The sequence below is a fragment of the Saccopteryx bilineata genome, chromosome 9, assembly GCF_036850765.1.
Source record: "Saccopteryx bilineata isolate mSacBil1 chromosome 9, mSacBil1_pri_phased_curated, whole genome shotgun sequence".
Classification (NCBI taxonomy): domain Eukaryota; kingdom Metazoa; phylum Chordata; class Mammalia; order Chiroptera; family Emballonuridae; genus Saccopteryx; species Saccopteryx bilineata.
In genome coordinates this window covers 54,335,089-54,362,127 of record NC_089498.1, presented here as the reverse complement: position 1 = coordinate 54,362,127, position 27,039 = coordinate 54,335,089, and the positions used below count along the sequence as shown (strand labels likewise).

Sequence of the window (27,039 nt, the reverse complement as noted above, 5' to 3'; positions counted from 1 at the left end):
ATAAAATAATAATTAATGTGGTCATTTATTAAGAACATGATAACAGTTATTGGAAAGGTGATATAATTTAGCATTACTTTTCTTCAAAAATATTGAATTGAGAGCTGTTAGCTCCTTTGAGTCCAGAGATAAAAGTGGTCTCCTAAGTTGAAAATGGGTTTCATCTGGATGAACCCTCTTTGTTGGTGGCTCACCAGGGTGCAATTTGGAGCCCTGACACTACAGCATAGAGAAGTAGAATCTGCCGTTAGCCCTGTTCCAGGTTGTCCTGCACAGTTTTTATTCACTCAGTTCTAGATCTTCCAGTTCAGTAACTTGGAAAAGTGACCAATAAGAGGGAAACTAAATGAGTAACAGCAAGATAGGAACAAAACATTAGGCCTAACTCTTTTGCCTCTCTGATCTCAGAGCAAACAATAAGCAGCTTGTTTTAAGTTCCCACTAATATAAAACAGCTTACTCAATTCATTTATTCAACCAACACAGATATATTGTACCCCCGTGATGTACCCAGTGTGCTAGTAAGTTGGCGTTAATTAGCTATAGTTAGGGACATGATAACACAGCAAAATTAGAGCGCCCATGATAAATAAATAATTTGTAGCTCAATTGTCTTATATGAACCTAACTGAAATGAATGTGAGAAGTCCAATTAAAAAATACATCGGAATACTTACATGATTTGAATCTACTTTTTACAAAATGATAAATCCACTTATTCCTAATTTTATCTGGATCATATTTGAACTAGTGACAAGTGCTACATTTCTTATTTAAGGTGTGATAATTGGAGGGATGGGATTCTAACATGTGATGATGCAATGTGTTCTTTATGAAATATTTACTATTGTTTAAATTACATAACCCAGCATTTATGAGTTATATGGCAATCCTTTCTCCAACTGCATCTTTTGCAATGAATGGTAGATAACCTCTGAAGGATGATGACATTTATTTTCCTTTTGTAGGAATAAGCACCTCACCCAACCATCTCTTACTTTTAATCTTGAATGAAAATATTACGGTACATTTTAAACTAAATAATAATAACATTGCTAATTTTGTACTTGAGAAAAAGTATATATATTTTAGTTTATTGCAGTTTTTATTACTGGAGTTTATATTTCTGTGTCACTTTTGTGCAATTGATAATGTGTGTGAAGTGTTTGTAAACATGAACACTTCCGTTGCTTCGTTAGAAATAGCAAAATGCAAATACTTTAGTCCCTGCTAAATAAAATACAATTAATTAACAGGACATGATAATTAAGAGAAATACAACAACTTAACATTATGTCAGAAGCATCATTGTCAGTGTTCTCTGTGGATTTTGTGGTATCATGCATGTCATTTAGGAATTATATTGATTTGTTATTTCTATTAATTAAGAAACAATAATGTACAATAAATATTTCCTCCAGTGCATTTGTTTCTAATGAATAACCATTAATAAAAAATGTATTATATCTTATCTTTCAGGCAATACAGCAAAGGTATATATTGAGATTCAGGATGAAAATGATCATCCCCCAGTGTTTCAGAAAAAATTCTATATTGGAGGTGTATCTGAAGATGCAAGAATGTTTGCTTCTGTACTCAGAGTTAAGGTATGAGAAAATTTATGAAGATATAGAACTAAAGCAAAAGCAATGACCCTAAGTTTTGCAGATAAATTATAACCAGTTTTTCAGGTAAACAAAAACCATGTAGTTTGCATTAACTAGGTACATATTTCTATTTAAATAAAGTCTAGAACTTGGGCATATATGAGTTTAATTAGCCAAATTAATACAGATTAATTATGAGGTAAATATGAGTGACTTTTTGTATTTTATTTTTACTACAAAAATAACAGTTTTATGATGTTTTATTTTGAATAAGAAATTAAAATATATGGTTTCCTCATAGACTTTTTATTGTAATTTTCTGTTAAAAGAAATACTGTAATAAATTCTGAAATTATTTTTCTGCAATATTTTTAAAATTCACAATGCTAATTATATAAATGTAAAACAACACTACTAATTTTAGTACTTTACTAAAAGTTTTTAAAAACTTGGATATGTTAGTGAAAATTTTCTTAGAATTAAAAAAATACAATATCAAAGACTAAGTAAGGTTGATAACTTTCTACCTTTTTCTAATTATTATTAACTATGTTTAAAGATTATTTTAAAGGTTGGCAATACATGAAGTTATAATAGTTTTAATCCTAAGAAATAAACTTATAAATAATACCTTGCATAAGGGGAAATGATTAGAACCCAGAACATTTTAGATTCTTTATTACAATTATTTTTCTGAAATTTCTTAATCAATTTTTAAAAATTGCTTTTAACACACACACATTAAACTTAAATTTCCCTGAGAAAATCCAGCTGTTGATTGCTTTATTTAGGTTTCCACATGAACAGTTTTCTTTCTTTTCCTATTACCAGGAGGACTATGATTAGAGCTCTTTTTATATATAGTTTTATCATCTTAAACAATCTAAGGACAAAAAAAACCAATCAAGCAAATTAAACTTATGTGTTGTGCTTGCAGAATAGCTTTTACAGTAGACCAGATGATGACTTCTGATCTGAATCACCAGTTATAACTAAAAGTGATCCACAAATTTGAATCAATCACATCATATGTATATATGTAACTCACATTATGACTTACAATTAAAAGTCTTTTGGAGATGATTTTTATCTTAATATTTATTTTAATCTCATTATTTGATTCAATTTATTCATTTAATCAGCAAATATCTGGAGTACTTAAAGTTGCACTGTCTATGAACTTGACATAGAACAATTTAAAATCAAACAAACAAAATATTACTACTCTACAAATACATACCAATGAAATAATAATGGTACATTAAGAAAGTCAGTAGCTATTTAGTACAGATTAATGTGGTCAAGATTAAGTCTTGTGGATTGCTAGATAGGAGCATTTTGAACATTCCAATATGAAGTCCCAGAAGCTAGAGGGAGTTTGGAGGCCAGGATGACCAAAAAAGTCTGGTTGGAGATGAGATTCGAAATGTAGTTCAAGACAAATATGTGATTTGTTCTAGAGGTTTTAGAAAGAAGGACATTGAATGGTTTTGCTCATAGAGATGATATATTCCAATATAAAAAAATAATTCTGCATGTTGTACAGGATTGGGAATGGGAACAGGTAGCAGTGTTATCATACTAGAGTGGAAAGAAAACTTAGTGCATTACTTTCCTGGCAAGTATTGATAGTAAACTTGAATCAGGGAAATAAGCAGAGGCGATAGTAAGAAGAGAGTCAAAAGACAGCCAAAAGTATTTGCTGATGTATTCTATGCAGGGCATTAAAGCATATTTTAAAAAAAAAAATGACTGAGGGTTTTATTCTGAACAGGTCCCCATCTTTCTGCCATGATTAGGGTGGCAAACATCAAGAGTTTATTTTTGGAGAGTTTATGTGAGTGAGGTTTTCTCAATATGCAAGCATTTTTTTTTTCCTTTTGCAAGCGAGAGCAGGAGAAATAGAGAGACAGACTCCCACAGGCACCCTGACCTGGATCCACCTGTCTGCCCATCTAAGGCCATGCCCCCAACCAAGCTATTTTTACCATATGGAGTGGAGGCTTCACAGAGCCATCCTCAGTGCCCAGGGCCAATGCACTGGAAACAATTGAGCCATTGCTGCAGGAGGAGAAGAGAAAGAGAGAAAGAAAGAAGGGGGAGGGAAGGGCTAGAGAAGCAGATGGTTGCTTCTCTTGTGTGCCTTAACCAGAATCAATCCCAGGACATCCACATGCTGGTTCAGGGCTCTACCACTGAGCTAACAAGATAGGGCCTGCAGGCATATTTCTTCACAAGGTGATTGGGAGGCTGATCTAGATTCAGGAAAGAAATCATTGCTTAAATGAAATCACCTAGAAAACAGATACAGGTAGAAAAACCCAAAAATTATTTCCTGGGTACTTAACACTTAGAGATGAGGTCCTTCAAAGGATTCTGAAAATTCACTGTAATGGGGTAGCAGGAATATTAGGAAAATGCATAATCCATGCAACATGTAAAGAACAAGTTTGTTATGTTAAGAGTTGGAGTGATTAACTGTCACATGCTCCTGTGAATAGAATGCTCCTGTGGATTTTTTCCATGACCACTTATGCTTTTAAGAATGTATTGTAGTGGTGAAAATAACCAATAAGCCAAATGATAAAATATTTCATTAATGAAAGGGATCAATCTTTAAAGATATGTGTAGATGGCTGTAGTAAAATAATATAGTGGGTGATATAATCTGAGGAATCACTTTAGAGGAATTGGTAGAAGGTGGCAAAGGCAATGAAATAATATTCTAGAAGCAGTAGTTAGAGACAGAAAGATACCTGCCATCTCTCTACTCCTAGATTCTGAAATGAGAGCCACTGTTTGAGAAAGCTGCAGAATTCAGTGTCTTTTATGGAAGAGAGGTGCAAGATGGGAGGGATCAGAAAGCAACAGTAGATTTTAGAGAGGAGGATAAATATTTAGAGGATATTAACAATGATGGCCTATGAATTCCAAAGGACCTTAGGGGAAGTTCAATGGTAGAGGTCAAGTTGTGGTTGGAAACGGAGTCATATGAGCATGTGTAAGGAACTACATAGGAAGAAATACCTGGGTGGTGAGAGATGTCTTCAGAGTGAACACATGAATTTCTTGTGATGAGAAAACATGATGGGTTTGATTGTTTCTATAGGACTAATGAGAACTCTGCAGGGCATTTCTCTCTCAATTGATCAGTGATTATTCAGGTTAGGGAAAGGGGTATTATATTCCAGGAAATTAATTTCATGCAATGAATTATGCTATATAAGTTGGGAGAAAGATAGATAAAGAGATAGAAAGTTTAACAATGTATTGATGCAAGTATATGTTCTAATCATTCAGTTAAGACAGCATGAATAGGCAGGTAGATTCTAAGAAAGGAGATATTTCAATTGGTGAAAGACCAGAAAAGTTTTCCTAGAAGGTAAAGAATTTTCAGGTAACTGAAGGGAAGTTAGAATTTCACGGTGAATCTTAAATGAAGAGGATAGTCTAAGGAGAGAAAACACAAGGAGCCAAACCCACAAGAAACAAAGTGCGGTGTGCCTGTGAACAGTGATAGAGGCGGGAATCTTAGCGGGTGATGAGAGTAATACATCTTTAAATTGTGTACATTTTCAAGTTCAGTGTTTAGCATTGAAGCCTGTGATCTTCTGTTTCTCAAATTTAATCAAAGTGAAAGTGACTTAATCAATCATCTATTTATACTTGAACAAGCAAAAATGTCATCAGAAACTGAATCAGGGCCAGCCAAATCTCTGCTGTTTGATGGAAACATGATTTTAAAAATAGAGAAGCAGTCCAGGATTCTGAAAGAAGTTTTTATGCCACTTACTATATAATGTCATGGTAATGTTTCATCTGCCCTACAGGCAAGTTAATTTTTTTAGTTCATCATGAAATTTATAATGATAACTTTCAATTTTGAAAAATTGTGTTATATGTAGGAAGGGGAAAAGGAAATATAGAATTGACTGAGAATGATGAGACAAATATCGATGAATAAAACTATTCTTAATAGGTTAAATATGGATAGTGGATTAAGGGCATTATTAAAAATATGTTGGGAAAAGGCAACACAATGAGAACATTATTGAAATGAATTATTCATTATAAGCAATAGTAAAATAAAGTTATTTATATGTGATTTGAGTTGGCATATTTAATATGCTTAGAGACTTAGAAGTCCATTTTAAAAAAATATATATTGTGTTCTTAGTATATGCTGAAAATACAGATGCAAGAAAAAGAGTCTGTCCTTCTGCCCTTATAGAGTTAACATTCTAGTAAAGTAGACCCAGAAATGTAAATGAATGAAGTTTTTATTTTATAAAGATCTGTAGAGATTTAGTTTTTGGCTCAAAAATTTGAATGTTTATGTCATGTTAGAGTAGTTCTTGGGTGGTGTCAAAAGGACACAGAACAAAAGAACTAATCCGGGAGTATCCCCTATATTAGCTATGTTTCACGTTGATATTTATCTCACAACTGGATCCACCAAATTGGTTTCTATTGGTCACAAGTAATCAGGCATTTTAATTGCAAGAAGAGCTAGAAAAAATTAAATGGTAATTTTTTTCTTTAATTTTTAATATAAGAATTAATATCAGTTATAAACATCACTCATATATTATCACCCTTCCAATTATTTTGATTGAAGCAGAGAGTCAAACATATATTTGTATATCATTGTTCATAGAAGTACTATTCACAGTAGCTAAAGGTGGAAAAAGCTCATGTCTATTAACAGATGAAAGGATGAACAAGATGTGGTACATAAATACAATGGAACATTATTTAGTCTTTAAAAAAATAAAATTTGACGTATGCTACACCATGGATAACACTTGAAGATATTATGCTAAGTAAAATAAACCAGTCACAGAAAGACAAATGCTATATGATTACATTTGTATAAGGTTCTTATAACAGTCAAATTATCATAGAGACATAAAATATAATTGTGAATTCCAGGGACCATGGGGAGGGAGGATTGAGGAGTTACTGTATAATGGATGAAAAGCAGAAACCACGGGCTGAACTGAAAACATGAGGCTAATATGTTTCAAAAGGAAAGTTTATTTTAAAAATGCCTGGGTACAAGCAGGCTGAGACAAGCAAAGGGTGTCCTCCCCAAGTTATGGAAAGAAGCTTAGATATACAGGTTGCTGCAGGCATTTGCTAGCATAGGGTTGGGAGCATCTGGACATGCATATCTTTGTTTAAGGCCTTGGTCACTGACTTGAAGATGAGCAGGAGGAAGGGGAGTCAGCTGCAGAAACACAAGTTCTTTCTTTTATTAAGAGAGAGAATAGAGGCCTGACCTGTGGTGGTGCAGTGGATAAAGCGTTGACCTGGAAATGCTGAGGTCGCCGATTTGAAACCCTGGGCTTGCCTGGTCAAGGCACATATGGGAGTTGATGCTTCCAGCTCCCTCCCCCTTCTCTCTCTCTGTCTCTCCTTTCTCTTTCTCTCTGTCTCTCCCTCTCCTCTCTAAAATGAATAAATTTAAAAAAAATTTAAGAGAGAGAATAGCAAGCAAATTAACTACAACCTCACAGTGGGGGATGAGAATGTTCTGTTTTGAGATGTAGTGGGAAGTTGGATGAGGGGAATTTGAGTTTTAAAAGAGCTCTGGATTTAAAGGAGCCTTGAACCTAAACCTAACAATGGGTACAAAATTTAAATTTGGAAGACGAAGAAGTTTAGACATTAATGGTGAAGATGGTTACAGCAAAATGTGAATGTGCTTAATGTAACCGAATTGTGAACTTAAAAATGGTTAAAGGAGCAAATTTTATGTAAAGTATGTTTTAGCACAGTAGTAAAAAACTGCCAAAGGTGTGGGCTGAGCATCACCAACATTGATTAAATAGGAAAACTATTCTTTTAAAGCTATTATTCTTTAGTGGTGTCTAGCTCTCTTAAGTTGGTTTAAATGTGAATTTCACATTTAGATTCAGAAGTAAATATTTGTGTTAGTCTACTTATAATTTTTGATTATGTAACTGTGATCTTTAACATTTATTCCCCAACACTTAGTGATATCAGTACCAGTTGCAACAGTTTGGCAGTAAGGTCCTGGCAGTAAGGTTTACTGTGGAACCTTACTGCCCCCTTTCAGCCTGCAAGAATTGCATATCAGAATCCCCCAGAAAATTATAATCTACCCTTCTTTGGGGCAAGATACTAGTTAAATATCACTAACCAAAGTGTTCTATGCTAATGAAAAACAACTGATAAATTTGGTAATGTCAGAATAATATACACTGTGATAAAATGCTGTAAATGCTTAAAAGACAAACAATAAGCTAAACGCCAATATTTACAATATATTTAAAAAACTCAAATAACTTTATGCAAAATATAGAAAGAACTTTTGAAAAAGCAACTACTGCCCTGGCCGGTTGGCTCAGTGGTAGAGTGTCGGCCTGGTGTGCAGAAGTCCCCGGTTCGATTCCCGGCCAGGGCATACAGGAGAAGCGCCCATCTGCTTCTCCACCCCTCCCCCTCTCCTTCCTCTCTGTCTCTCTCCTCCCCTCCCGCAGCGAGGCTCCATTGGAGCAAAGATGGCTCCTTGGCCTCTGCCCCAGGCGCTAGAGTGGCTCTGGTTGCAAAAGAGTGACACCCCGGAGGGGAAGAGCATCGCCCCCTGGTGGGCAGAGCGTCGCCCCCTGGTGGGCGTGCCGGGTGGATCCCGGTTGGGGCGCATGCGGGAGTCTGTCTGACTGTCTCTCCCCGTTTCCAGCTTCAGAAAAATACAAAAAAAAAAAAAAAAAGAAAAGAAAACAGGAAAAAAGCAACTACTTGGCCAATAAAAATCAAAGTTTAAAAGTTATATATGTTTGTCATATTACTCATAATTTTCTGTGAGAGATATGAAAAATTAATCTAATCTTTTGAACATTAATTTTATTTTTGTTTCTGTGGGCTTTTGAAAAATGTTAATCAATGAATATTTCTTACTAATAATAATAGCTGCCATTTATTTGTCAATATTATTTCTTTGAGAACTGTGATAAACCTTTTACTTATTTTAGCTTACAGAATTTATTTAAATAAATACATAAACAATAGTATACATAAAACAGACTGTTAGGCAGATAAAACATATTATGCTCACTTTGTTAAAGATGGTACTGCCCATGTGGAAGCTGTCACCCAGGAGATATTAATGTGTGATGGGGTGGGCTGTGGGAAGGCAGGATACTTATAGCCTGGGGTTTGGTTTTAGGGCTAAGCCTTTCCCACCCTCTTTGATGTAGGGTGGTGCACTCTCATGAGGAACCCCATTATGACTCAGATAAGTGACTTTGTATCAGAGACTTCCTTGTTTGTATATTGGATTAAAGGCTTTGATTTCTACACTATAAAATGGGGGCAGACCAGGCGCTTGCTCTCTGGGTTCCTGGGATTAGCATTAGAGAGGAGAGCAGAAAAAGGCCACGTGGAGGAGACCAGGAGAAGCAGCGAAGATGGTGGAGTGCTGAGTGAGAAGCCAGTTTGTGCAGAGTTTGTGCAGGGAGAAGGAAGGAGATAGTGAACAGAGGTGAATAAGGCTGGTGAGCTAGAAACCTTTGATTCTAGGAAACTCAGATAAGTCAGCAGCTTTGTGAGCACTGAAAGAGTGAGTTTTGGAGCCCAGTGTGTGTTTTACTTTCCCGCTGGGTGCAAGCTAGGATTAAAGGTCATGGCCCACCAGTTCTTGGCTTCGTTGTTTTATTACCATCTGTCCGAATCCAATGCGAACCTGCATGGGCCAGTCGGCTGTGATGGTGGCCGTGTATACTGGCTTTACACAGACAAATAAATAAAACATCAACTTACAAAGTAAGTACAATTATTCCTTATTGTTTCTTGCAAAGATAAAGCTATGTAAGGTTGAGTGACTTTCCAAATATTATTCAGCCAGCAAAGATAGAATGCAAAGTTAGGTTTGCTTTTTTCAAAGCCTATTCTTATAACCTCTGAATTATGTTGCTTCCCATGGAAAATGAGGAGTAGAATCTTGGGAAAAATAGAATGTTTGCAAAAAATAACAGAACATATTATTAAATTTGTATGAAAAATTATGATGTACTTAACAAGGCAATCAACTGATTTTCAAATTGAGATGTGCTCTGTGAATCATGATCTCCTCTAGTAAGGTAACAAGTCAGATCTAGTTTTAAAAACACCTTTCAATTTATTATCCAAAATTTCCAGTTTATTGCATGTCAACATTTATTACCGAAACTAATAACCTAATTTAATGAAAATATAGGGAGATACAAAATATGATCAAAATTAATTTTAAAAAATCTATGAATTATGAAGATATTTTTCCAGAAGTTTATGCAATAAGGATTAATCTCTTCTACTACAAGTTGGAAATACGAAAAACACAGTGTCAGAAACATTGAATTAAAATGTTGAGTGGATGTCTAACAAAAGCTGAAAATACTATGAACACTGCATCCTTGAGTTATCAAAGAGGCCAGATTTAAATTTATGGACTAAAACAAAATAATAGTTTGCAAAGATAGCAAGAAATGGGAAGTTCTCCCTCGCAGTTCTAATATTTTATTGCATTTTCTAAACAAGAGAGAAATGGTGACAAGATGTTTGGAAGAATGATGTTATTGAGAGAAAAAGCCACAATCACAGTTATAGGATGCAAATTTCCTTCATGGCAAAAAGTATAGAAATATGCAGTTAACAGTGCAGAGAACAATATAATTTTCCCCTATACCTGGTGATGTGAGTCTGCTGGAAAATAATTCCAGCACATTTATGAGGGTTTAAGTATGCATTTCTGCACTGTAGCATCTCTTACTAGGTCAGACTCGTGCCTGGCTCATTTCCAAAATGGTACTAATAGCAAGCTTGTACCTTGTGTTTGCACTATCGAAGAGGAAGAGATTTTCCTCCTTCTTTTTAGGTTCTTCTGGCTGGTCTCAGATTTAAGTTGACATGAGACAAATTAACAGAAGAAAATTAAATTTAATTACATATATGTAAGGGGGTCTCATAGATATGGGACCTAAAGAAATGCCCAAAGCAAGAAGTTTTTATATTTATATATTTTAGGCAAAGAAACAATAAATTAGTGAGAATTTACAGAAAAAAGGAAACTTGGGTTTGAGTACTTAATAAGTAAGGAGTAAGTAGAGTTTGTGCTTGTGGTAATAAATTAGCAAAGAGTAATGAGTTTTGTTTATATAGGCTTCTCTGCCCTGAATTCTCTATCTCTGGTAATAAGGATGTGTCTATTTCCTCCTGGTTCAGAGAGAGTACCTTTCACGTAACAGGGGTCGGGAACCAATGGCTCATGATCCAGATGTGGCTCTTTTGATGACTGCATCTGGCTCGCAGACAAATCTTTAATAATAAAAAAATAATAACATTAAAAATATAACATATTCTCATGTATTACAATCCATTCATTTCCTACCACTTATGTTCATGGTTGCGGGTGGCTGGAGCCTATCACAGCTGTCCTCTGGGACAACACCAAATTTTTATTGGATAATGCATAACATACATGGGTTGTTGTATGGCTCTCAAGAAATTACATTTTAAAATATGTGGCGTTCATGCTCTCTCAGCCAAAAAGCTTCCCGACCCCTGACATAGATGATTTATCTCCTGTTTTCAGAGGGACAGAGGATCATCAAGTGCCCCTTTTGTGCTAGTTTCTTTTTAAGTAACTTTAACTCAAAATAATAGGTCACTTTTGCATATTTTGGGAGTTCTTCCCTCAGTTGTAACAACAAGCTAGGTGCTCTAAACACTTGTTAGGATTTAATTTATTTATTTATTTTTAGAAACCCTATGAGGTAGCTACTGTTGTTATTCTGTGTGCAGATGAGAACACCAAGTCACAGAAACAATATATAATACCCCGCTGAGCTGTGCAGCTAGTCAGTAGTGAAGCCTGAAGTCACAGCCAGGCACTCTAGTCTGCAGACCATGTTTTATGCCTCAGGTAAAAGATCACTGGGTTGGGTGTCAAACCACTCAGATTCAGGCTCAGATATGCTCTTAACTCTTTATAGGATGTTATACTCCATAACCCTGACCTACAGGCGTCTTCTCTAAATAGGTGCCCTTTAATATCCTTAACCATTTTTCATGGTTTGTATGTTATTTACTTCAGGAAAATAACGGCATAGGAAAAACAAAAGCCAAGCACCTTATGAGACCTATTATATTTAAGAGCTATATTTTATAGGTCAAGTAATCTAGATTACTTAATTCTGAAATCCAATGCAATTTATGTCTCATATGTTCTGTGGTTTACATTGTTTGAAGCTAGAGGAATATATTTTGACAATTTTTTTTCCTAGTTGCCCTATACCAGTGGTAGTCAACCTGGCCCTACCGCCCACTAGTGGGTGTTCCAGCTTTCATGGTGGGCAGTAGCGGAGCAATCAAAGTATAAATAAAAACATAGATTTAACTATAGTAAGTTGTTTTATAAAGATTTATTCTGCCAAACTTAGCAAAAATCCAACATAAAGGATTTGGTAAGTAATTATTATTCTATGCTTTAACTTGCTGTAACTCTGCTTTATAAATTTTATAAAGTAAAGTGACTTCCCTATAAATCACCATTACTGTGGAACTGGTGGGCGGTTAGAAAATTTTACTACTAACAGAGATACAAAAGTGGGCGGTAGATATAAAAAGGTTGAATACCCCTGCTCTATACAATGCAGATGTAAACAAATACCAGTCTGTATTAGGTCTCATAAAATACTAATTTTCATTCCCCTTTTGCCAACTATGAAAAACTCACCTTTATAAAAAACTTCTCACTGTTTCAAGAAAGAGTCTGTTAGATCAATAAAAACAAGTGTTATATAACAGAAACTGGTGATACTTCACCAGTACTAACCATGTTTTTTTAATGATTGCCACCCATACCTCATATAGTTTGTACCTTGAAAAAAGTTAATACACGTAGGCGCCTGAGGGTTCATTGCTCTCTTGGCTATGACCCCATAACTAAGTTTGTCTGTCTAATTTGGCACTTAAATTCATAATACTGTTATCATGTATCTATGTCCCTGTTTTTTTTTTTCTGCTAGAATTCAAATATCATCTAGCAGTTTCAATGTTTCCCCACACATTTAATGACATTGTAAATATATTGTGCTTAATATTAGTATTCATTTAAAATTTTATTTGTTCATTTGTTTTAACACATAGCCACATCTTTTAACCTGTTTAATCAAGACTTTCCTTGTAATACTTGAATGAATTATTGATTTTCATATAAATAAAATACCCTTTTCATTAAACTCTCTTGGGCTAGATTACAACATTAAGAGGAAATTGACCCATCATTTCCCCTGAAATTTCCCTTCTTGTCAAAATTAGAAACTTAAATTTGAAGCTATCTTTATGAATGTTATGTACCTGTCATAGTTTTCTATTTATTTAACCCCACTGGAGAAAGCAAATATCAAGAAAAGAAATGTTTTCTGATGAATGCTTTATTTTTGTTATAGGGTTGCAGACTGTATTGTATTTAATAATGTTTTCCCTTGGGTCTGCTGAAGCTCAAAGTCATCTTTAGCATTTTAGTAATTGCTGCAATACAAGTATAGCATGATTATTTTCTCTCGGGTTTCCATTTTAGTCTATGCCTTCTTTCCCTTTAACTATTTTCACATTATTATATCTTATATATTTTTGGGAAACTTCAAATCTATTCTGTGGAGTATGTGTAAACAGATGATTACTAAATTCTCTGTTTCTTAGATTCTAAGCATTTTAAGCCTACTCTTTCTTCCTTTACAAGCCAAGAACCTGTGAAGTATCACCAGTTTCTGTTATATAACACTTGTTTTTATTGATCTGAAGAAGTACAAAGTTAAAGGGTTTTTTTGTTTGTTTGTTTTTTGCTATTAATACGAATGGACAAGACCAAGTCTATTTATATACGCATACATGAAGTGTTCAGAAAAAATAATTCTGCATATTTATTTTATTCCTTTTCATCTTCCCCTTTTCTACACAAATCAGTCTTCTAATTTTCACAGTAGGGAGAGCTAAAACCATGTCATCCACATAGTAGTAATTCAATTTGCACTTGTGGGTATGAATGCAATTTAATTAATAATGCCTTAATTTTTACTGCTTAAAATAGACATGGAACTATTTTTTTTAGTCTATGTATGTTTGGTCAGTTAAGAACGTCCAAGTCCTTAAAAATAAATAAACAGTGGCTCACATAAGTGGAAATATTCTTTAAAATAGAAATTTTAAGGACTTTTTATAGGTTTTAAGCCACTGGACATGACACAGAAAAAAATAGCTTATTTAGTGAATGGCCAAAATAATTTTGTCTTTTAAAAATTTATTGGTGGCTCATACACTTCAAAGTCTGATCACACTTTCCTGAGATTAGAAGTTTATTTAATGCTTGCGTACTTTTCAGATGATTGTCTAAGAATCCAGAGCATAAATGTGGAATATTATCTTTTAAATTAAGCTTGCATTTTCTTGTGAGAGATTTTATATGGTGTAGAGCAGTGAAGATTGTGTGTACTTTCTTATATTAAATCTCACTGACTGTATCTTTCATTATCTGGTAGAAATCTGTCTAGAATATTGACATTTAGTTTAAAATTCGAGAATTATTGTGAAATTGAGGACTGCACTGAAAGACACAATTCCAAAGATAATTCAAGCAAATAAGAATTACTTTTGTATGAAATTGTCCTGTAATTTTTTTAAACATCCATTTAACTTTATTTTGAATTAAACCAACACAGGAGACTTATAATACCAATCTTAAGCAAAAATGATTTAAGTGAGCTTACAGAAACAGTTTTATTCATACTTTGTTAAGTATATTTTAATTTTTAACTGCTATTAATATTGCCAATATAAAGAATAAAGTACTATATTGTTTTAAAATGTATTATGAAGAACATTTAATTCCAAATAATTTAATTCATAAACAATGGGATACTATTCTTATTAGTTCTAATTAATTTATGTTAATGAAAACCAGGAAGTATGAATCCATATTATGTACATAGTGAAAATATAATTTATATTGGTTAGTTCATAAGTCACTATACATCTGAGAATTCCAAAAATATTTTAAAATTTTGTCAAAACAAACACAGGAATGTCTGAACTTACAAAAATATGTTCTAATAAACAGGAATAATAAAACAATAAACTAGAGCTCTCCATTAAATAGATCCTGAAACTTGATGTGGTATCTACGCTAGTTTTTGTAAACTTATATTACTTTTCTATATATTTTGTTTTATTTGTTACCAGATTTTTTTTTCTAGATAGTCATGGCCCTTATTGTCTGAGTAATCTAAAAAAGACAAAATCAATGAGGTTCATAGTAATTTGAAATACTTTATTACCACTTGAAGCCAATAGACCCCAAGATATATTACAACCTAATATAAAAGCTCTTACCAGTACATAAAGAACTCTAATAAATTCACATGTGAAAGAAAGTCCAAGATAAAATGTTAGGAATAAAACTGAAAGAGATTCATCACAAGGAGGATATAAAAATGAGCAAAACTATAAAAATAGGCATTTTATTTTATTAACTTCTAGGGAATTGAAAAATATATAAATGAGAAGAAATCACCAGAAGGGCTAATATTTTAAAAGACAGATAAAATAAAATTTGAAACTGCTAGAGGTCTCAGATATTTCTGATGGGATATAAATACATGTAACCTCTTGGGAAACAGTTTGACATCATCTATTAAGTATGAACACAAGCATATCCCCTTACACAAAATATTTACTCATAAGTATTTATCCAACAGAAATATACTCATATGCTCATGAAAAATATATATAAAAAATCCACTATTTATAGACAGGAACACTATTTATAATTTTTAAAAAAGCTAAAAACAGCCTAACTGTTCATCAACAGTACATAGAATACATTAATTGTAGTATATGTGTACAGTGGAATACTGTAGAACAATGAAAATGAATATATTATTGCTACGTGCAATGACATAAATGGAATTTATAAATATAATGTGATCAAATAAATTTAGAAAAAAATACAAATTTTCTGTTTATTTATATAAAGTTCAAAAACAAAAACAGAAAATCCTAATCCAATCAAAATAGTTGTCATTTGGGAGAGGAGACTGATCCTTGATCTAGATGCTAGTTACCTCCAGAGATATAATTTGAAAATAGAAATAAAATTTTAAAAATCTTCATTGGTGCCTGACCTGTGGTGGCGCAGTGGATAAAGCGTCGACCTAGAAATGCTGAGGTCGCCAGTTCGAAACCCTGGGCGTGCCTGGTCAAGGCACATATGGGAGTTGATGCTTCCAGCTCCTCCCCCCTTCTCTCTCTCTGTCTCTACCTCTCCTCTCGAAAATGAATAAATAAATAAAAATTTTAAAAAAATTAAAAAAAATGTTCATTGGTTTCTAAACACATAGAACAAAAGGAAGATTGTTCAAATTTCTGGTGATTTTAAGCTATTTTTCTTAGAAAATATAATAAAATAATTCTGTCTAAAATGGAGGTGTTCCGATTTTTCTGTTAGTTTTCTGTTCAATTAATATTAAGCAATTATCTATCTATTTTTAATGCTTCATGAAACCATGCCACATAGTTGTTTTTTTTTTAATGATTTCTAGTAAGAAAACATGTTTTTGGAAAATAAAGCCCTATATTCTTGGTTGCAGTGACTAAGAGTTGACAGTAAGATGAGGTTGGTGAAGAAGTACACATTAAGATGAACAAACACATGGGTTTATTGAGTTCTTGCTTTCAGAATCCAGAATTCAAAGTCAGAATGATGAGGTTTTGACCTGAAAATACTGTCATCATGTTTACAGGTCAGAAACAGATTGATTAGTCCTTTGCAGGACACATGAGCATAGACAGAGGCCTTTCTACAGTTTTATGCTGTAGGGCATCCATAAGGCACAGAATGGAAGAGAACAGATTAAAGTCTTAGAAGAGCCAGGTGGAAGAAGGATTTAGGCACTGAGCAGAAGACAGACATCACAGGAGAACAGTGTGCCTTTTAGTCCCAGAAAGCCCTGAGGAAGAGCTTAGAACACACTCACTTCAAGACTAATATTTGAACAGTGCAAGGCCAGGTGATACTGAGACAATCACCTTTGAGGGAGAGGCCCTTTGTGGGTTAGAGCAAAAATTAGAGTGTGAGATGAGGCTGGGACCAAAGGTGGAAAAAAAAAAAAAAAGATTCATTTGTAGGCAGGAAATGAATGGTAGCTCTTGCTTCTTCTGTCAATAGAAATCACTAAGAACTTTTCATTTAAGTCAATATTGATTAAAGTTTCATCAGATGTTATAAATGTGCCAAATCCCAAGAATGTGAAAAATAATATTAAAATACAAAACATAGAGACCATAAAAACAAAGTTGTAATATTTAAATCTATATCTATCTCTTTCCCAAAAACATAACGATGAAGACAAACCTAGTATTTTAGTTTTAACCACTACTGGGCAAGGGCACCTCGGACAAGTTTCTTAAATTCTGTAAGCATCATGCCTACAAGTGATGACAGTATTATCTAATGAAGTTCTTATGAATATAAATTGAAAAAAAAATACATGAGGAGCACTGAGCTCAGTGCCTAGCTCCCTGAAGTCTTTAAGTAAATGTTCATAGGCATTGTTAGTTATTTTTATCTCAATAGTTCTTTTTATCCATAAGATAATAGTAATTTCAGACTGAAAATGTTTTTAATTCAGCATGCAAAGTGCATATACATTATTTAATACACAATTCTATTGAATGTTCAGATATTGCCCTTGAAACCATAGAGTGGACCTATCTTTTTAAAATTCACTTGTAACATCAACTATAAAATATCAACTTTTATCTTTAATGGAAAAATAAGAACTTTAGTTTATAAGAAAACACAAGAAATATTTTATAAAAAAGTTAATATAAGAAAAGTTTATTCCATTATGTAATGACTAGGCAAATTCTCTTTCACATACACTTGTGTGTATTCTTTTAACTAAAGTATTATTCCACTGAGAAATGATCAGTATTATTTCAACTTGTGTATTTTAAATGAAATAGTTCTCTTATATCAGCTATGATCTCATTAATATGTATGAGATACATTTATATGTTTTAAATGAATGGTATTATCTTAACACTGTTATTAGTATTTTTGTACATATTTTTTCTGCAAATAATTATGACGGCTTGAAATTTTTCTTTCAGAAAGCTATAACAAATTTAAGAAAAAAAAAAGTCTCCCTATACATAGATGTGAAGTTCTGAGAAACAAACCCCAATAACATAGGTAGGAGAAATTTTATCTTTCAAGTAGTACCAGTATCAACTTATCCAGAAAACATTTTTAAAAAGAATATTTTTTGAAAAAAGGAATATTGGGCTTTTGCATATTTATCACACCATAACATAGTAAATAATAAAACTGAATGAAGTTATCTTCTAGTAATTATGTATGTCTGAGGAAAAATTTTTAAATAATCAACATTCAGTAAAATTTCTTAAATAGGCTTTCTCAGAACAAGTTGTACTAAAAGTATTTATAAATAAAGCCAGCAGTTTTTATTTTTAAGTGAGAGGAGGGGAGATAATGGACAGGCTACTGCATACACCCCGACCAGGATCCACCCAGCATCCCCCCACCCCATCCGTCCAGGGTGGATGCTGGAATCAACCAACCTATCCTTAGTGCCTAGGGCTGACACTCAAACCAACTAAGCCACTGGCTGTGGGAAAGGAAGAGGGAGAGAAGGGAGAGAGGGAGGTGAATAGAAGTAGATGGTCCCTTTTCCTGTGTGCCCTGCCTGGGATTCGAATCTGGGACATCTATTATATGCCAAGTAGACGTTTATCCACTGAGCCAACCAGCCAGGGCCAAAATAGCCAGCAATTTTAGAATGTAAACAAGACTCCTTAAATTTTCCCTTGCAGATAGGTAGGGTCAAAAAATGAAATGCTGTTTTTCAAAGAAAAGGTATTAATAGACAGTTCTGAGCAACAGAAAATTTATCTTTTAAGATAATAAAAGGAATTATCTGTTAAAAAAGTTGAAAAATGAAGCCATTCTTTCTCTGGCTTTAATTAATCACAGCATGACATATAATCTTTCCTGGCACCACCTGAGCATACTAATTTTATGTAATGTTATTAATAATAAAGAAAATAGTGATAACTAATGAGAAAAAAAAGAGCACAATGAAAATGTGTAATCTCAACTACATTTATAAGGGCTTGATTAGCACTAAATCCAATTCAAACACTGAATTCACTTTCAACATGTCATTTAATGAAATAGCACCACTAAGATAAGGATATAAACAATTTTATATCTTGCCAGTGTTTTTTTCTGCTTTGTCCTAAAAGAAAAATGTAAAATCAAGCTATTTGTCTTAATTTAATCTTTACTGAACGCTGATAATATCTGCAAAACAAAAAGATAAAAACAAATATTAAATAGCAGTTTTTAATAAAGTCTATCAATTCAATACTATTGTCATCTCCGCTGAACCAAAAAACCTGGAAATTATCATTAGCACACTACATTCTTCTTGGTACAATCAGTTTATTGGAAAATTCTGCATGGGCTTTGGAGCCAAAGGTTATAGAGTCTGCTCTGTAACTGTGTGATATGGGCTCCTTTACTGAGTCTTCTGTGGTTCGGGAATGACATCTATAGAATTGACTTTTGTTCCTTCTACCTACCAGAGTTAAGAAAAGTAAATGATACTCTGTTCATAAAGTGTTTAGTGCAATGCAAGATCTTGTGTACAAACTCAGAGTATCTCTTATTTTTTTCAAATCTTTCTTGAACCTAATTTTCTATTTATTATCTCCTATCTATATATTCTTAGTGCTGGCAAGCAACCTACATTGGATCATCTTGATCTTTGCAAATACCAGTTTTTTACTGGCTAAAGAAATCTGTAGATTAGAACAGTTTGGCCAAAGAAAGGCGATTAGGTTACAGACAGGTTTGCCAATGCTATTTTTTACCCAAAACAAACACATACAATTTTATTAAATATAAATATTATCAATCTTTGGAAATTTTAGCATTCTGTGAGGTGGTTTTATTAAAATTTATATTTTATATATCATTTAAAAAATATCTACTTTTAGTCTGACCAGGCGGTGGCGCAGTAGATAGAGTGTCAGACTGGGATGCGGAGGACCCAGGTTTGAGACCCAGAAGTCACCAGCTTGAGCGCAGGCTCATCTGGCTTGAGGAAAAAAAAAAAAAAAAAAGCTCACCAGCTTGAACCCAAGGTTGCTGGCTCAAGCAAGGGGTTATTCGGTCTGCTGAAGGCCCTCAGTCAAGGCACATATGAGAAAGCAATCAATGAACAACCAAGGTGTCACGATGAAAAACTGATAATTGATGCTTCTCATCTCTCTTCATTCCTGTCTGTCTGTCCCTATCTATCCCTCTCTCTGACTCTCTCTCTGTCCCTGTAAAAAAATAAATAAATCTACTTTTAAAAATAATTCTACTTGATTATTACAATTTTTAAATTCTGTTCTTAGTATTGTGTATTTTTTTGAAAGAGAAAAAGTTCAATGACTACTTTAGAATGGATAATAGTAAGTTATGAAGCCATAAAAATGATATAATACTGGTTACAAAAATGTAGATATATGCTCTGTATATACATTATAAATATAAAATATATATAATATATATTAATAATGACTATAAATAGATATAATTGTAGTTTGTTAATTTATAAATTCTGATATTTATATAATAAGCAAATTGTAATAAAAACATTATACAAGACTTGGCTGAACCTATTACATTAATTATTTCACAACACTTGTAAATCAAACCATCCATATGTATGTCTTAATCTTGTACAGAGATGTATATCAATCATTTCTCAATAAATGATTAGAAAAAGGGACTAATGGCTATTTAAGTTGTTACAACTTTTCATCTTTACAAATAACACAGAACAATAATAATTAGATGGAACTTATTTAGAAATCTTTGAAAGGGAACATAAAAACATTTTAATTATTTTGCAAATATAGATCATAAATTATCATTTTATCCATGGTTCTCAAAAAATAAAAATATTGAGAATACTAATATTTTTCCATAACATCTCAAGATGGAATTGTAATATTGGCCACTGTTTTATTGCATAATGTTTTGAGGCTCATTATTTTTAGAATTTTATCCAACAAAATAATATTTCACAAGAATTTTATTTAAATATTACAGTTATGTCTTCTTAAGTAAACTACATAGATAATGCATATTGACATAAAATACACTGTTATAAAATATAAATAATATATTTTAGCGTGTGAGTATACATACACACACCAGCCTACACTAGGAAGAGACAGCAAGAGAGAAAGAGCAGAGAAAAAGAGTTCTAAAACACCACCAATTTACATGAAAGACATTGCAGAGAGCAACTTTATTGTTAAATGTGGTTTTATATTAAAAGGTATATTCAAGGAGACAGATTTTATTGTCCCATGTACAAATAGTACCATTCCAACCTGTAAATACAGAGTTCTTTTCAATTAGTGTCATTTTAACAATACTAAAGGCTTTTCTCTTGGTGATCATCAGTTTTATTGTAGCTCTTTATATTCAACACGGTTTAAAAGTTCTCAACTTATTTTCCAAAGTAAAAGGTTTGTAAATAGCATTTTATTTTTCTTTCACATACTCTCTTCTTTTATAAAGCTTTGATAAAAGTTTAGTTTTTATTTTGTAGCAAAGCTTTTTGTTTGTGCTTTTAAATATTCTATTAGATATGCAATAAAACTTTGTCAGAGAGACTGCAAAGGGAATTTAACATTTGGTTTTAATTTTCAAATTCTTATTTATCCATTTCCCCTTATTTTTTAGTAAACTTAGAAAGTTAAGTTTAAGTGGGCTTCTTATATATTCTTTACTTTGCAATAATAAAAAATGCAATTGTTTATCTTTTAACATTATATTTATTTTAATATTGTAAAAATATATATGAGGATGTTCAAATCACTTATGTAGCTAAGTGGTACAAATTTATCAACAAAGAAAAGAAACACTATGTAAAATATCCTAATAATGGGAACAAGTGTTAAGTTTTTGAAAACTTTATGTTCAAGGGGATTAAAAAAAAACCATGCTGCCTGACCAGGTGGTGGTGCAATGATTAGAGCATTGGATTAGGGCGTGGAGGATCCACATCTGAAACCCCAAGGTCACCGGCTTTAGTGCAGACTCACCAGCTTGAGCAGTGTCACTAGCTTGAGCACGGGATCATAGACATCACTCCATGGCTGCTGCCTTGGGCCCATGGTTGCTGGCTTGAGCAAGGGGTCACTTGCTCTGCTGTAGCCCCCCAGTTAAAGCATATATGAGAAAGCAATCAATGAACAAGCAATCAATGAACAACTAAGATTCTGCAATGAAGTATTGATGCTTTCATCTCTCTCCCTTCCTGTTTGTCCCTATCTGAACCTCTCTCTGACTCTACCTTTCTCTGTCAAAAAAACCCACAAAAAAACAAAACCCAAAATATGCTATGTATCCTACTTAAATTTAATTTTTAAAATAAGTTTTACTAGTCAATTTAGAAACCAAGTGAGAAAAAAAAACCAAAAGATAAAAAATTAAGAATAATTAAAATTTAAAATGATTATAAAATTAACTTGTTTGTAAACCTTGTGTTCTTAAAAATATTAAGTCTTTTATTCCTGATCAAATAAACTGTTTAGTTAAATATATTAAAATAAAGTTGTCTTCTCTGTTTTAAGTTTTGGGCCATGGGTTAAATCTATAACCATATTATTTTAAAATATGTGTTAATTATAAACTGTGCATTCTTTGTTATATGTAGTATTCAGAATAACTATTTGATTTTTTTTCTTAGCACTTTCTTAGTAAAACATTTCAAAAACAATAGGTTTAATCTCTGATAAGCATCTTATTATAATTATATAAGAATAAAAATTCCTAGTTAGGTACTTTTGCTTTGCTATAAGTAAAAAATATAGCTTTCATTAAAAAGACATCAATAAATGTTTTTCTCAATGGCAGATTGTTTCAATAAATATTTGCTAGTTACATTTCACGTTCTGGAATGGTCCTTGAGGGTTATGAAACACAAAGATAAATTAGAAAATGGTCTTGCTCTCAATCAATTTACAGTTAAGTATAAAACATTGAAAGTGATAAGTGTTATGAAATATGCAATACATGATAAGAATTGAAGAAGATTAGACAAGGACAAAATACTCACAGAAAAGATGACAACAGTATAGTCACAACAATAACTAATCTTGATTGTTTATTTTGTGCCAAGCTCAGCATTTTACACCTCAGTGAATATTCCCAGTCATCCTATTCAGCATGTCCTATTTTTCTCAATTTATAGATAAGAACTAAGCCTTAAAGAGTTATTTGCCCAAGCTCATATAGCTAATAAGTAGTAAAATTGATCTCACATTTGTCACTTCTAAATATTGATCAGTAATATTTCTTCTACTGACATTTAAACTAAACATTATTAGACCACTTATTGGGCATGATACTATAGTAAAAACATAAAAAAGAAAAAATATGTGTGTGATGGAGACACATAAATATTATAATATGTCATGATAAATGCTATAACCAAAAAAAAATGAAATATGCCACTGAAAACATGCAATGGAAGCAGCACTCCCTAGGGGAGTCAGGAGAGCCTTCAAAATTAGTCATTTAAATTGATGATTGATTGCTTGATTTAATATTATATACATTCAGAAAGAGAAAGAAAGAATGTGTGTGTGTGTGTGTGTGTTTGTTTATGTGTGCTATGGTATATTTCAGGTGAACATAATTTGGCCAGCAGACAAGAAACATTTTAGGTAGGAAAATTTACGAGTGCAAAGGATGGGAATTATGCAAGATCCTCCTAGATTTTTTCAGGAAAAGAAAACTAGCTAAAGTGGTTTGGGGATATAAAAACAAAATAAATGTAGGACAAGAAGTTGGAATGGTAAACTGGGATCACATTGAGAATAATTAATGGACTTCTTTTAACATTCATCTTTTGGCAGAAAGGAGCTATCAGTCATTTTTAAGCAATTGCTGGAGTACACAAAGAGAGAGAGAGAGATGAAAGCCTAAAGTTGGGCATCATCAACTTGATAGATAGTCACTGCACTGGGAAATATTGCAGAAGTAGAGTACAGAAGGCTTGCTGATGGACTGGAAATAGGGAACAAAAACTGAGATAAAGCAGTTGAAGAGGGTACTGAGATTTTTAGTTCAGTTCACTCCATAGGTGGTGACACACTTAACAGACAAAGAGAATACAAAAGGAGGAACAAGTATGGTGACCAGAAAAGGGACAAAAGGGTGGCAGACTAAAATAAAACAAAACAAAAAACGAAATTTTGTTTGTATTATTGAATGTAACATAACTGATAACAAGAAAGTTAAAAATAAAAAAAAGTCATTTAATTTGCTCCAAAGCTGAAGGATTTAGGATTTATAACTACAAAATTATTGCAAAGTGTAAAGTTCTTAACATTTTAATAATAAATAAGCTTGTACAAATCAAAAATTAATTTCCTCTTCAAATAGAGGGCTCAAATTACACATGAGTTTTCTTTAATTGCTATGTGTATTGAATAGATTTACATCTTTTCTACAAGAATGAAAAGTTAGAACTAATAATTTAGGGGTTTATTTTAAAGCATCATGGAGGAAGTATATGATTAGTCATTATATTAGCAAAAATAAGAAAAAGAACAAACTTATTTTTTGAGATATTTATTTTCTAAAATATTTTGCAAGGAAAGAAAAATTAACTAAAAATGCTTCAATTATTGCTTAAATTCAAGTCTTTCTTATTTTGTATTCTCACACCTTCTGTAATAGAGAATATTTCTGTGTATAATTTAAAATTAATAAAAGAAACATTTTTTTAGCTCATTTTCTTTAAAAAAACTATTTTCTTTATGTTTCTTAAGTGAAAATCAAGAGGCAAAGAGATAGACTCCCACATGCACCCCAACTGGAATCCACCCAGCAAGCCCCCTATGGGGAGATGCTCTGCCCATCTGGGGCTGTTGCTCTGTTGCTCGGTAACTGAGCTATGTTAGTGCTGAGGTGAGGCCATGGAGCCATCCGCAGCACCTGGGCCAACTTGCTTCAACTAAGCCATGGCATCAGGAAAGGAAGAGATAGATAGAAAGGAGAGGGAGAAGGAAGAGGTGTAAGGGTGGGGAAGCAGATGGTCGCTTCTCCTGTGTGCCCTGACCGGGAATTGAACCTGGGACTTCTACATGCTGAGCGGATGCTCTACCACTGAGCCAACAGGCCAGGGCTCATTTTCTTTCCTTAATTTCCAAATAAATATTATAATATACTGCTCATAAAATGAGGGGATATTTTATCGCTTCATATTCATTTTTTAAATATCCCCTAATTTTTATGAGCAGTATATTTGACATCCCTCTAAATTAAGATTAAACTGAATTTTAATTACTTCCTAATCTTGAAAAATTCTAACTATAATTAAATAATAATAAAACCCCTGGAAAACTCTCTGTAATTCAAACTATGTCACATGCCACTATATACAGTTATTAAATTGCTATTTCTACATACCAAAGTGTATTGTGCTTATTAGAATATTTCTCAGTACAATGTACAGAGATGTGTTGTAAAAGTGTGTTAAGTAGGTGACCTTAATAAATTCAATTAGAAAAGAATATTTTTAATTATATCTAACTTTAATTATACAAATATGAACACATTGAAGTAAAGAATTGTTAATAATTTACAGTAATACTTTTTATATTTTATGTAAAAAATCAAACACTAAGCTTTCTTATTTAACTGCCTCTTTCCTCTCTTTTTTGTTTTTGCAGTCTTGACATCTTATAAATAGACAATCTACCTCTAGTTTTCCTATTTATATTTTATCATGTATTGGACATATTGTCTTTAAGGGTTTTCACATGAAGGTTTCTTTGTAGTTGCTAAAAGCACAAGAGCCAGCTAAAGTAGTTGAAGAAGCAAAACCTCTGTTCTTTTTGCCTCTTGCAAGCACAGCTCAACATACTGACATTAGTCAGTAAAGATACGAGATTTCAGTATTTTCACTCCAACATTCTAAAATATTTTCACTATACAGGGATGGGCAAAAGTAGGTTTATAGTTTTGAGTACAGAGTTTACACTTTTATAATTATTATTCAATAATAAATAACTTGTATTATGTACAGTGTGTCCATAAAGTCATGGTGCACTTTTGACCAGTCACAGGAAAGCAAAAAAAGATGATAGAGCCCTGGCCGGTTGGCTCAGCGGTAGAGAGTCGGCCTGGCGTGCGGAGGACCCGGGTTCGATTCCCGGCCAGGGCACATAGGAGAAGCGCCCATTTGCTTCTCCACCCCCACCCCCTCCTTCCTCTCTGTCTCTCTCTTCCCCTCCCGCAGCCAAGGCTCCATTGGAGCGAAGATGGTCTGGGCGCTGGGGATGCCTCCTTGGCCTCTGCCCCAGGCACAAGAGTGGCTCTGGTCGCGGCAGAGTGACGCCCCGGAGGGGCAGAGCATCGCCCCCTGGTGGGCAGAGTGTTGCCCCTGGTGGGCGTGCCGGGTGGATCCCGGTCGGGCGCATGCGGGAGTCTGTCTGACTGTCTCTCCCCATTTCCAGCTTCAGAAAAAGTACAAAAAAAAAAAAAAAGATGATAGAAATGTGAAATCTGCACCAAATAAAAGGAAAACCCTCCTAGTTTCTGTAGGATGATGTGGCAGCATGTGCGCATGTGCAGATGATGATGTAACACCGTGTGTACAGCAGAGCAGTCCACGGCCATGCCAGTCGAGATGTGGATGGTACAGAGGAAAGTTCAGTTTGTTCTGTGGCTTGCTAAATACAAATCTGTGACCAAAGTGCAACGTGAATGTGGGCGCATTTATAACGAAGTGCCACCACATAGGAATAACATTATTCAGTGGGATAAGCAGTTGAAGGAAACTGGCAGTTTGGTGGAGAAACCCCATTCTGGTAGGCCATCAGTCAGTGACGAGTCTGTAAAAGCTATACGGGATAGCTACCTAAGGAGCCCTAAAAAATCTGTGTGTGAGCCCACATCGAAATGCACTGAATAGGTATAAAACTGGGAGGGTTTTCCTTTTATTTGGTGTAGATTTCACATTTCTATCGTCTTTTGTTGCTTTCCTGTGACCGATCAAAAGTGCACCATGACTTTACGGACACGCTGTATTTCTATTATAACTGTAAACCTACTTTTGCCCACACTGTATTGCAAGGACAAGTGAACCTTTAGTGCTGTTAAATGTTAGCATGGGATCTAATTGAGAAGCTAAAGTTAAAGTTAACATTATTGGACTTTAATGGGTTTTGAAAGTTCTTAGGATATCATTCATTGTTCCACCAATATTTCTGCATCCATAGTATTCATTTATGCAACAGAGGAGAACAGTTATGTAGGCTGTTAGAAAAT

General features: G+C 33.5%; 1 protein-coding gene across 1 annotated transcript in view; it reads left to right on the top strand.

The window, feature by feature from the left end:
- Positions 1–27,039, top strand: part of PCDH15 (protocadherin related 15) — a 1,080,236-nt gene that overhangs the window by 960,174 nt on the left and 93,023 nt on the right. Inside the window, exon 26 of the mRNA XM_066242956.1 lies at positions 1,480–1,607. Within this exon, the coding sequence (XP_066099053.1) occupies positions 1,480–1,607 (128 nt within the window). The remainder of the gene's footprint in view (positions 1–1,479; positions 1,608–27,039) is intronic.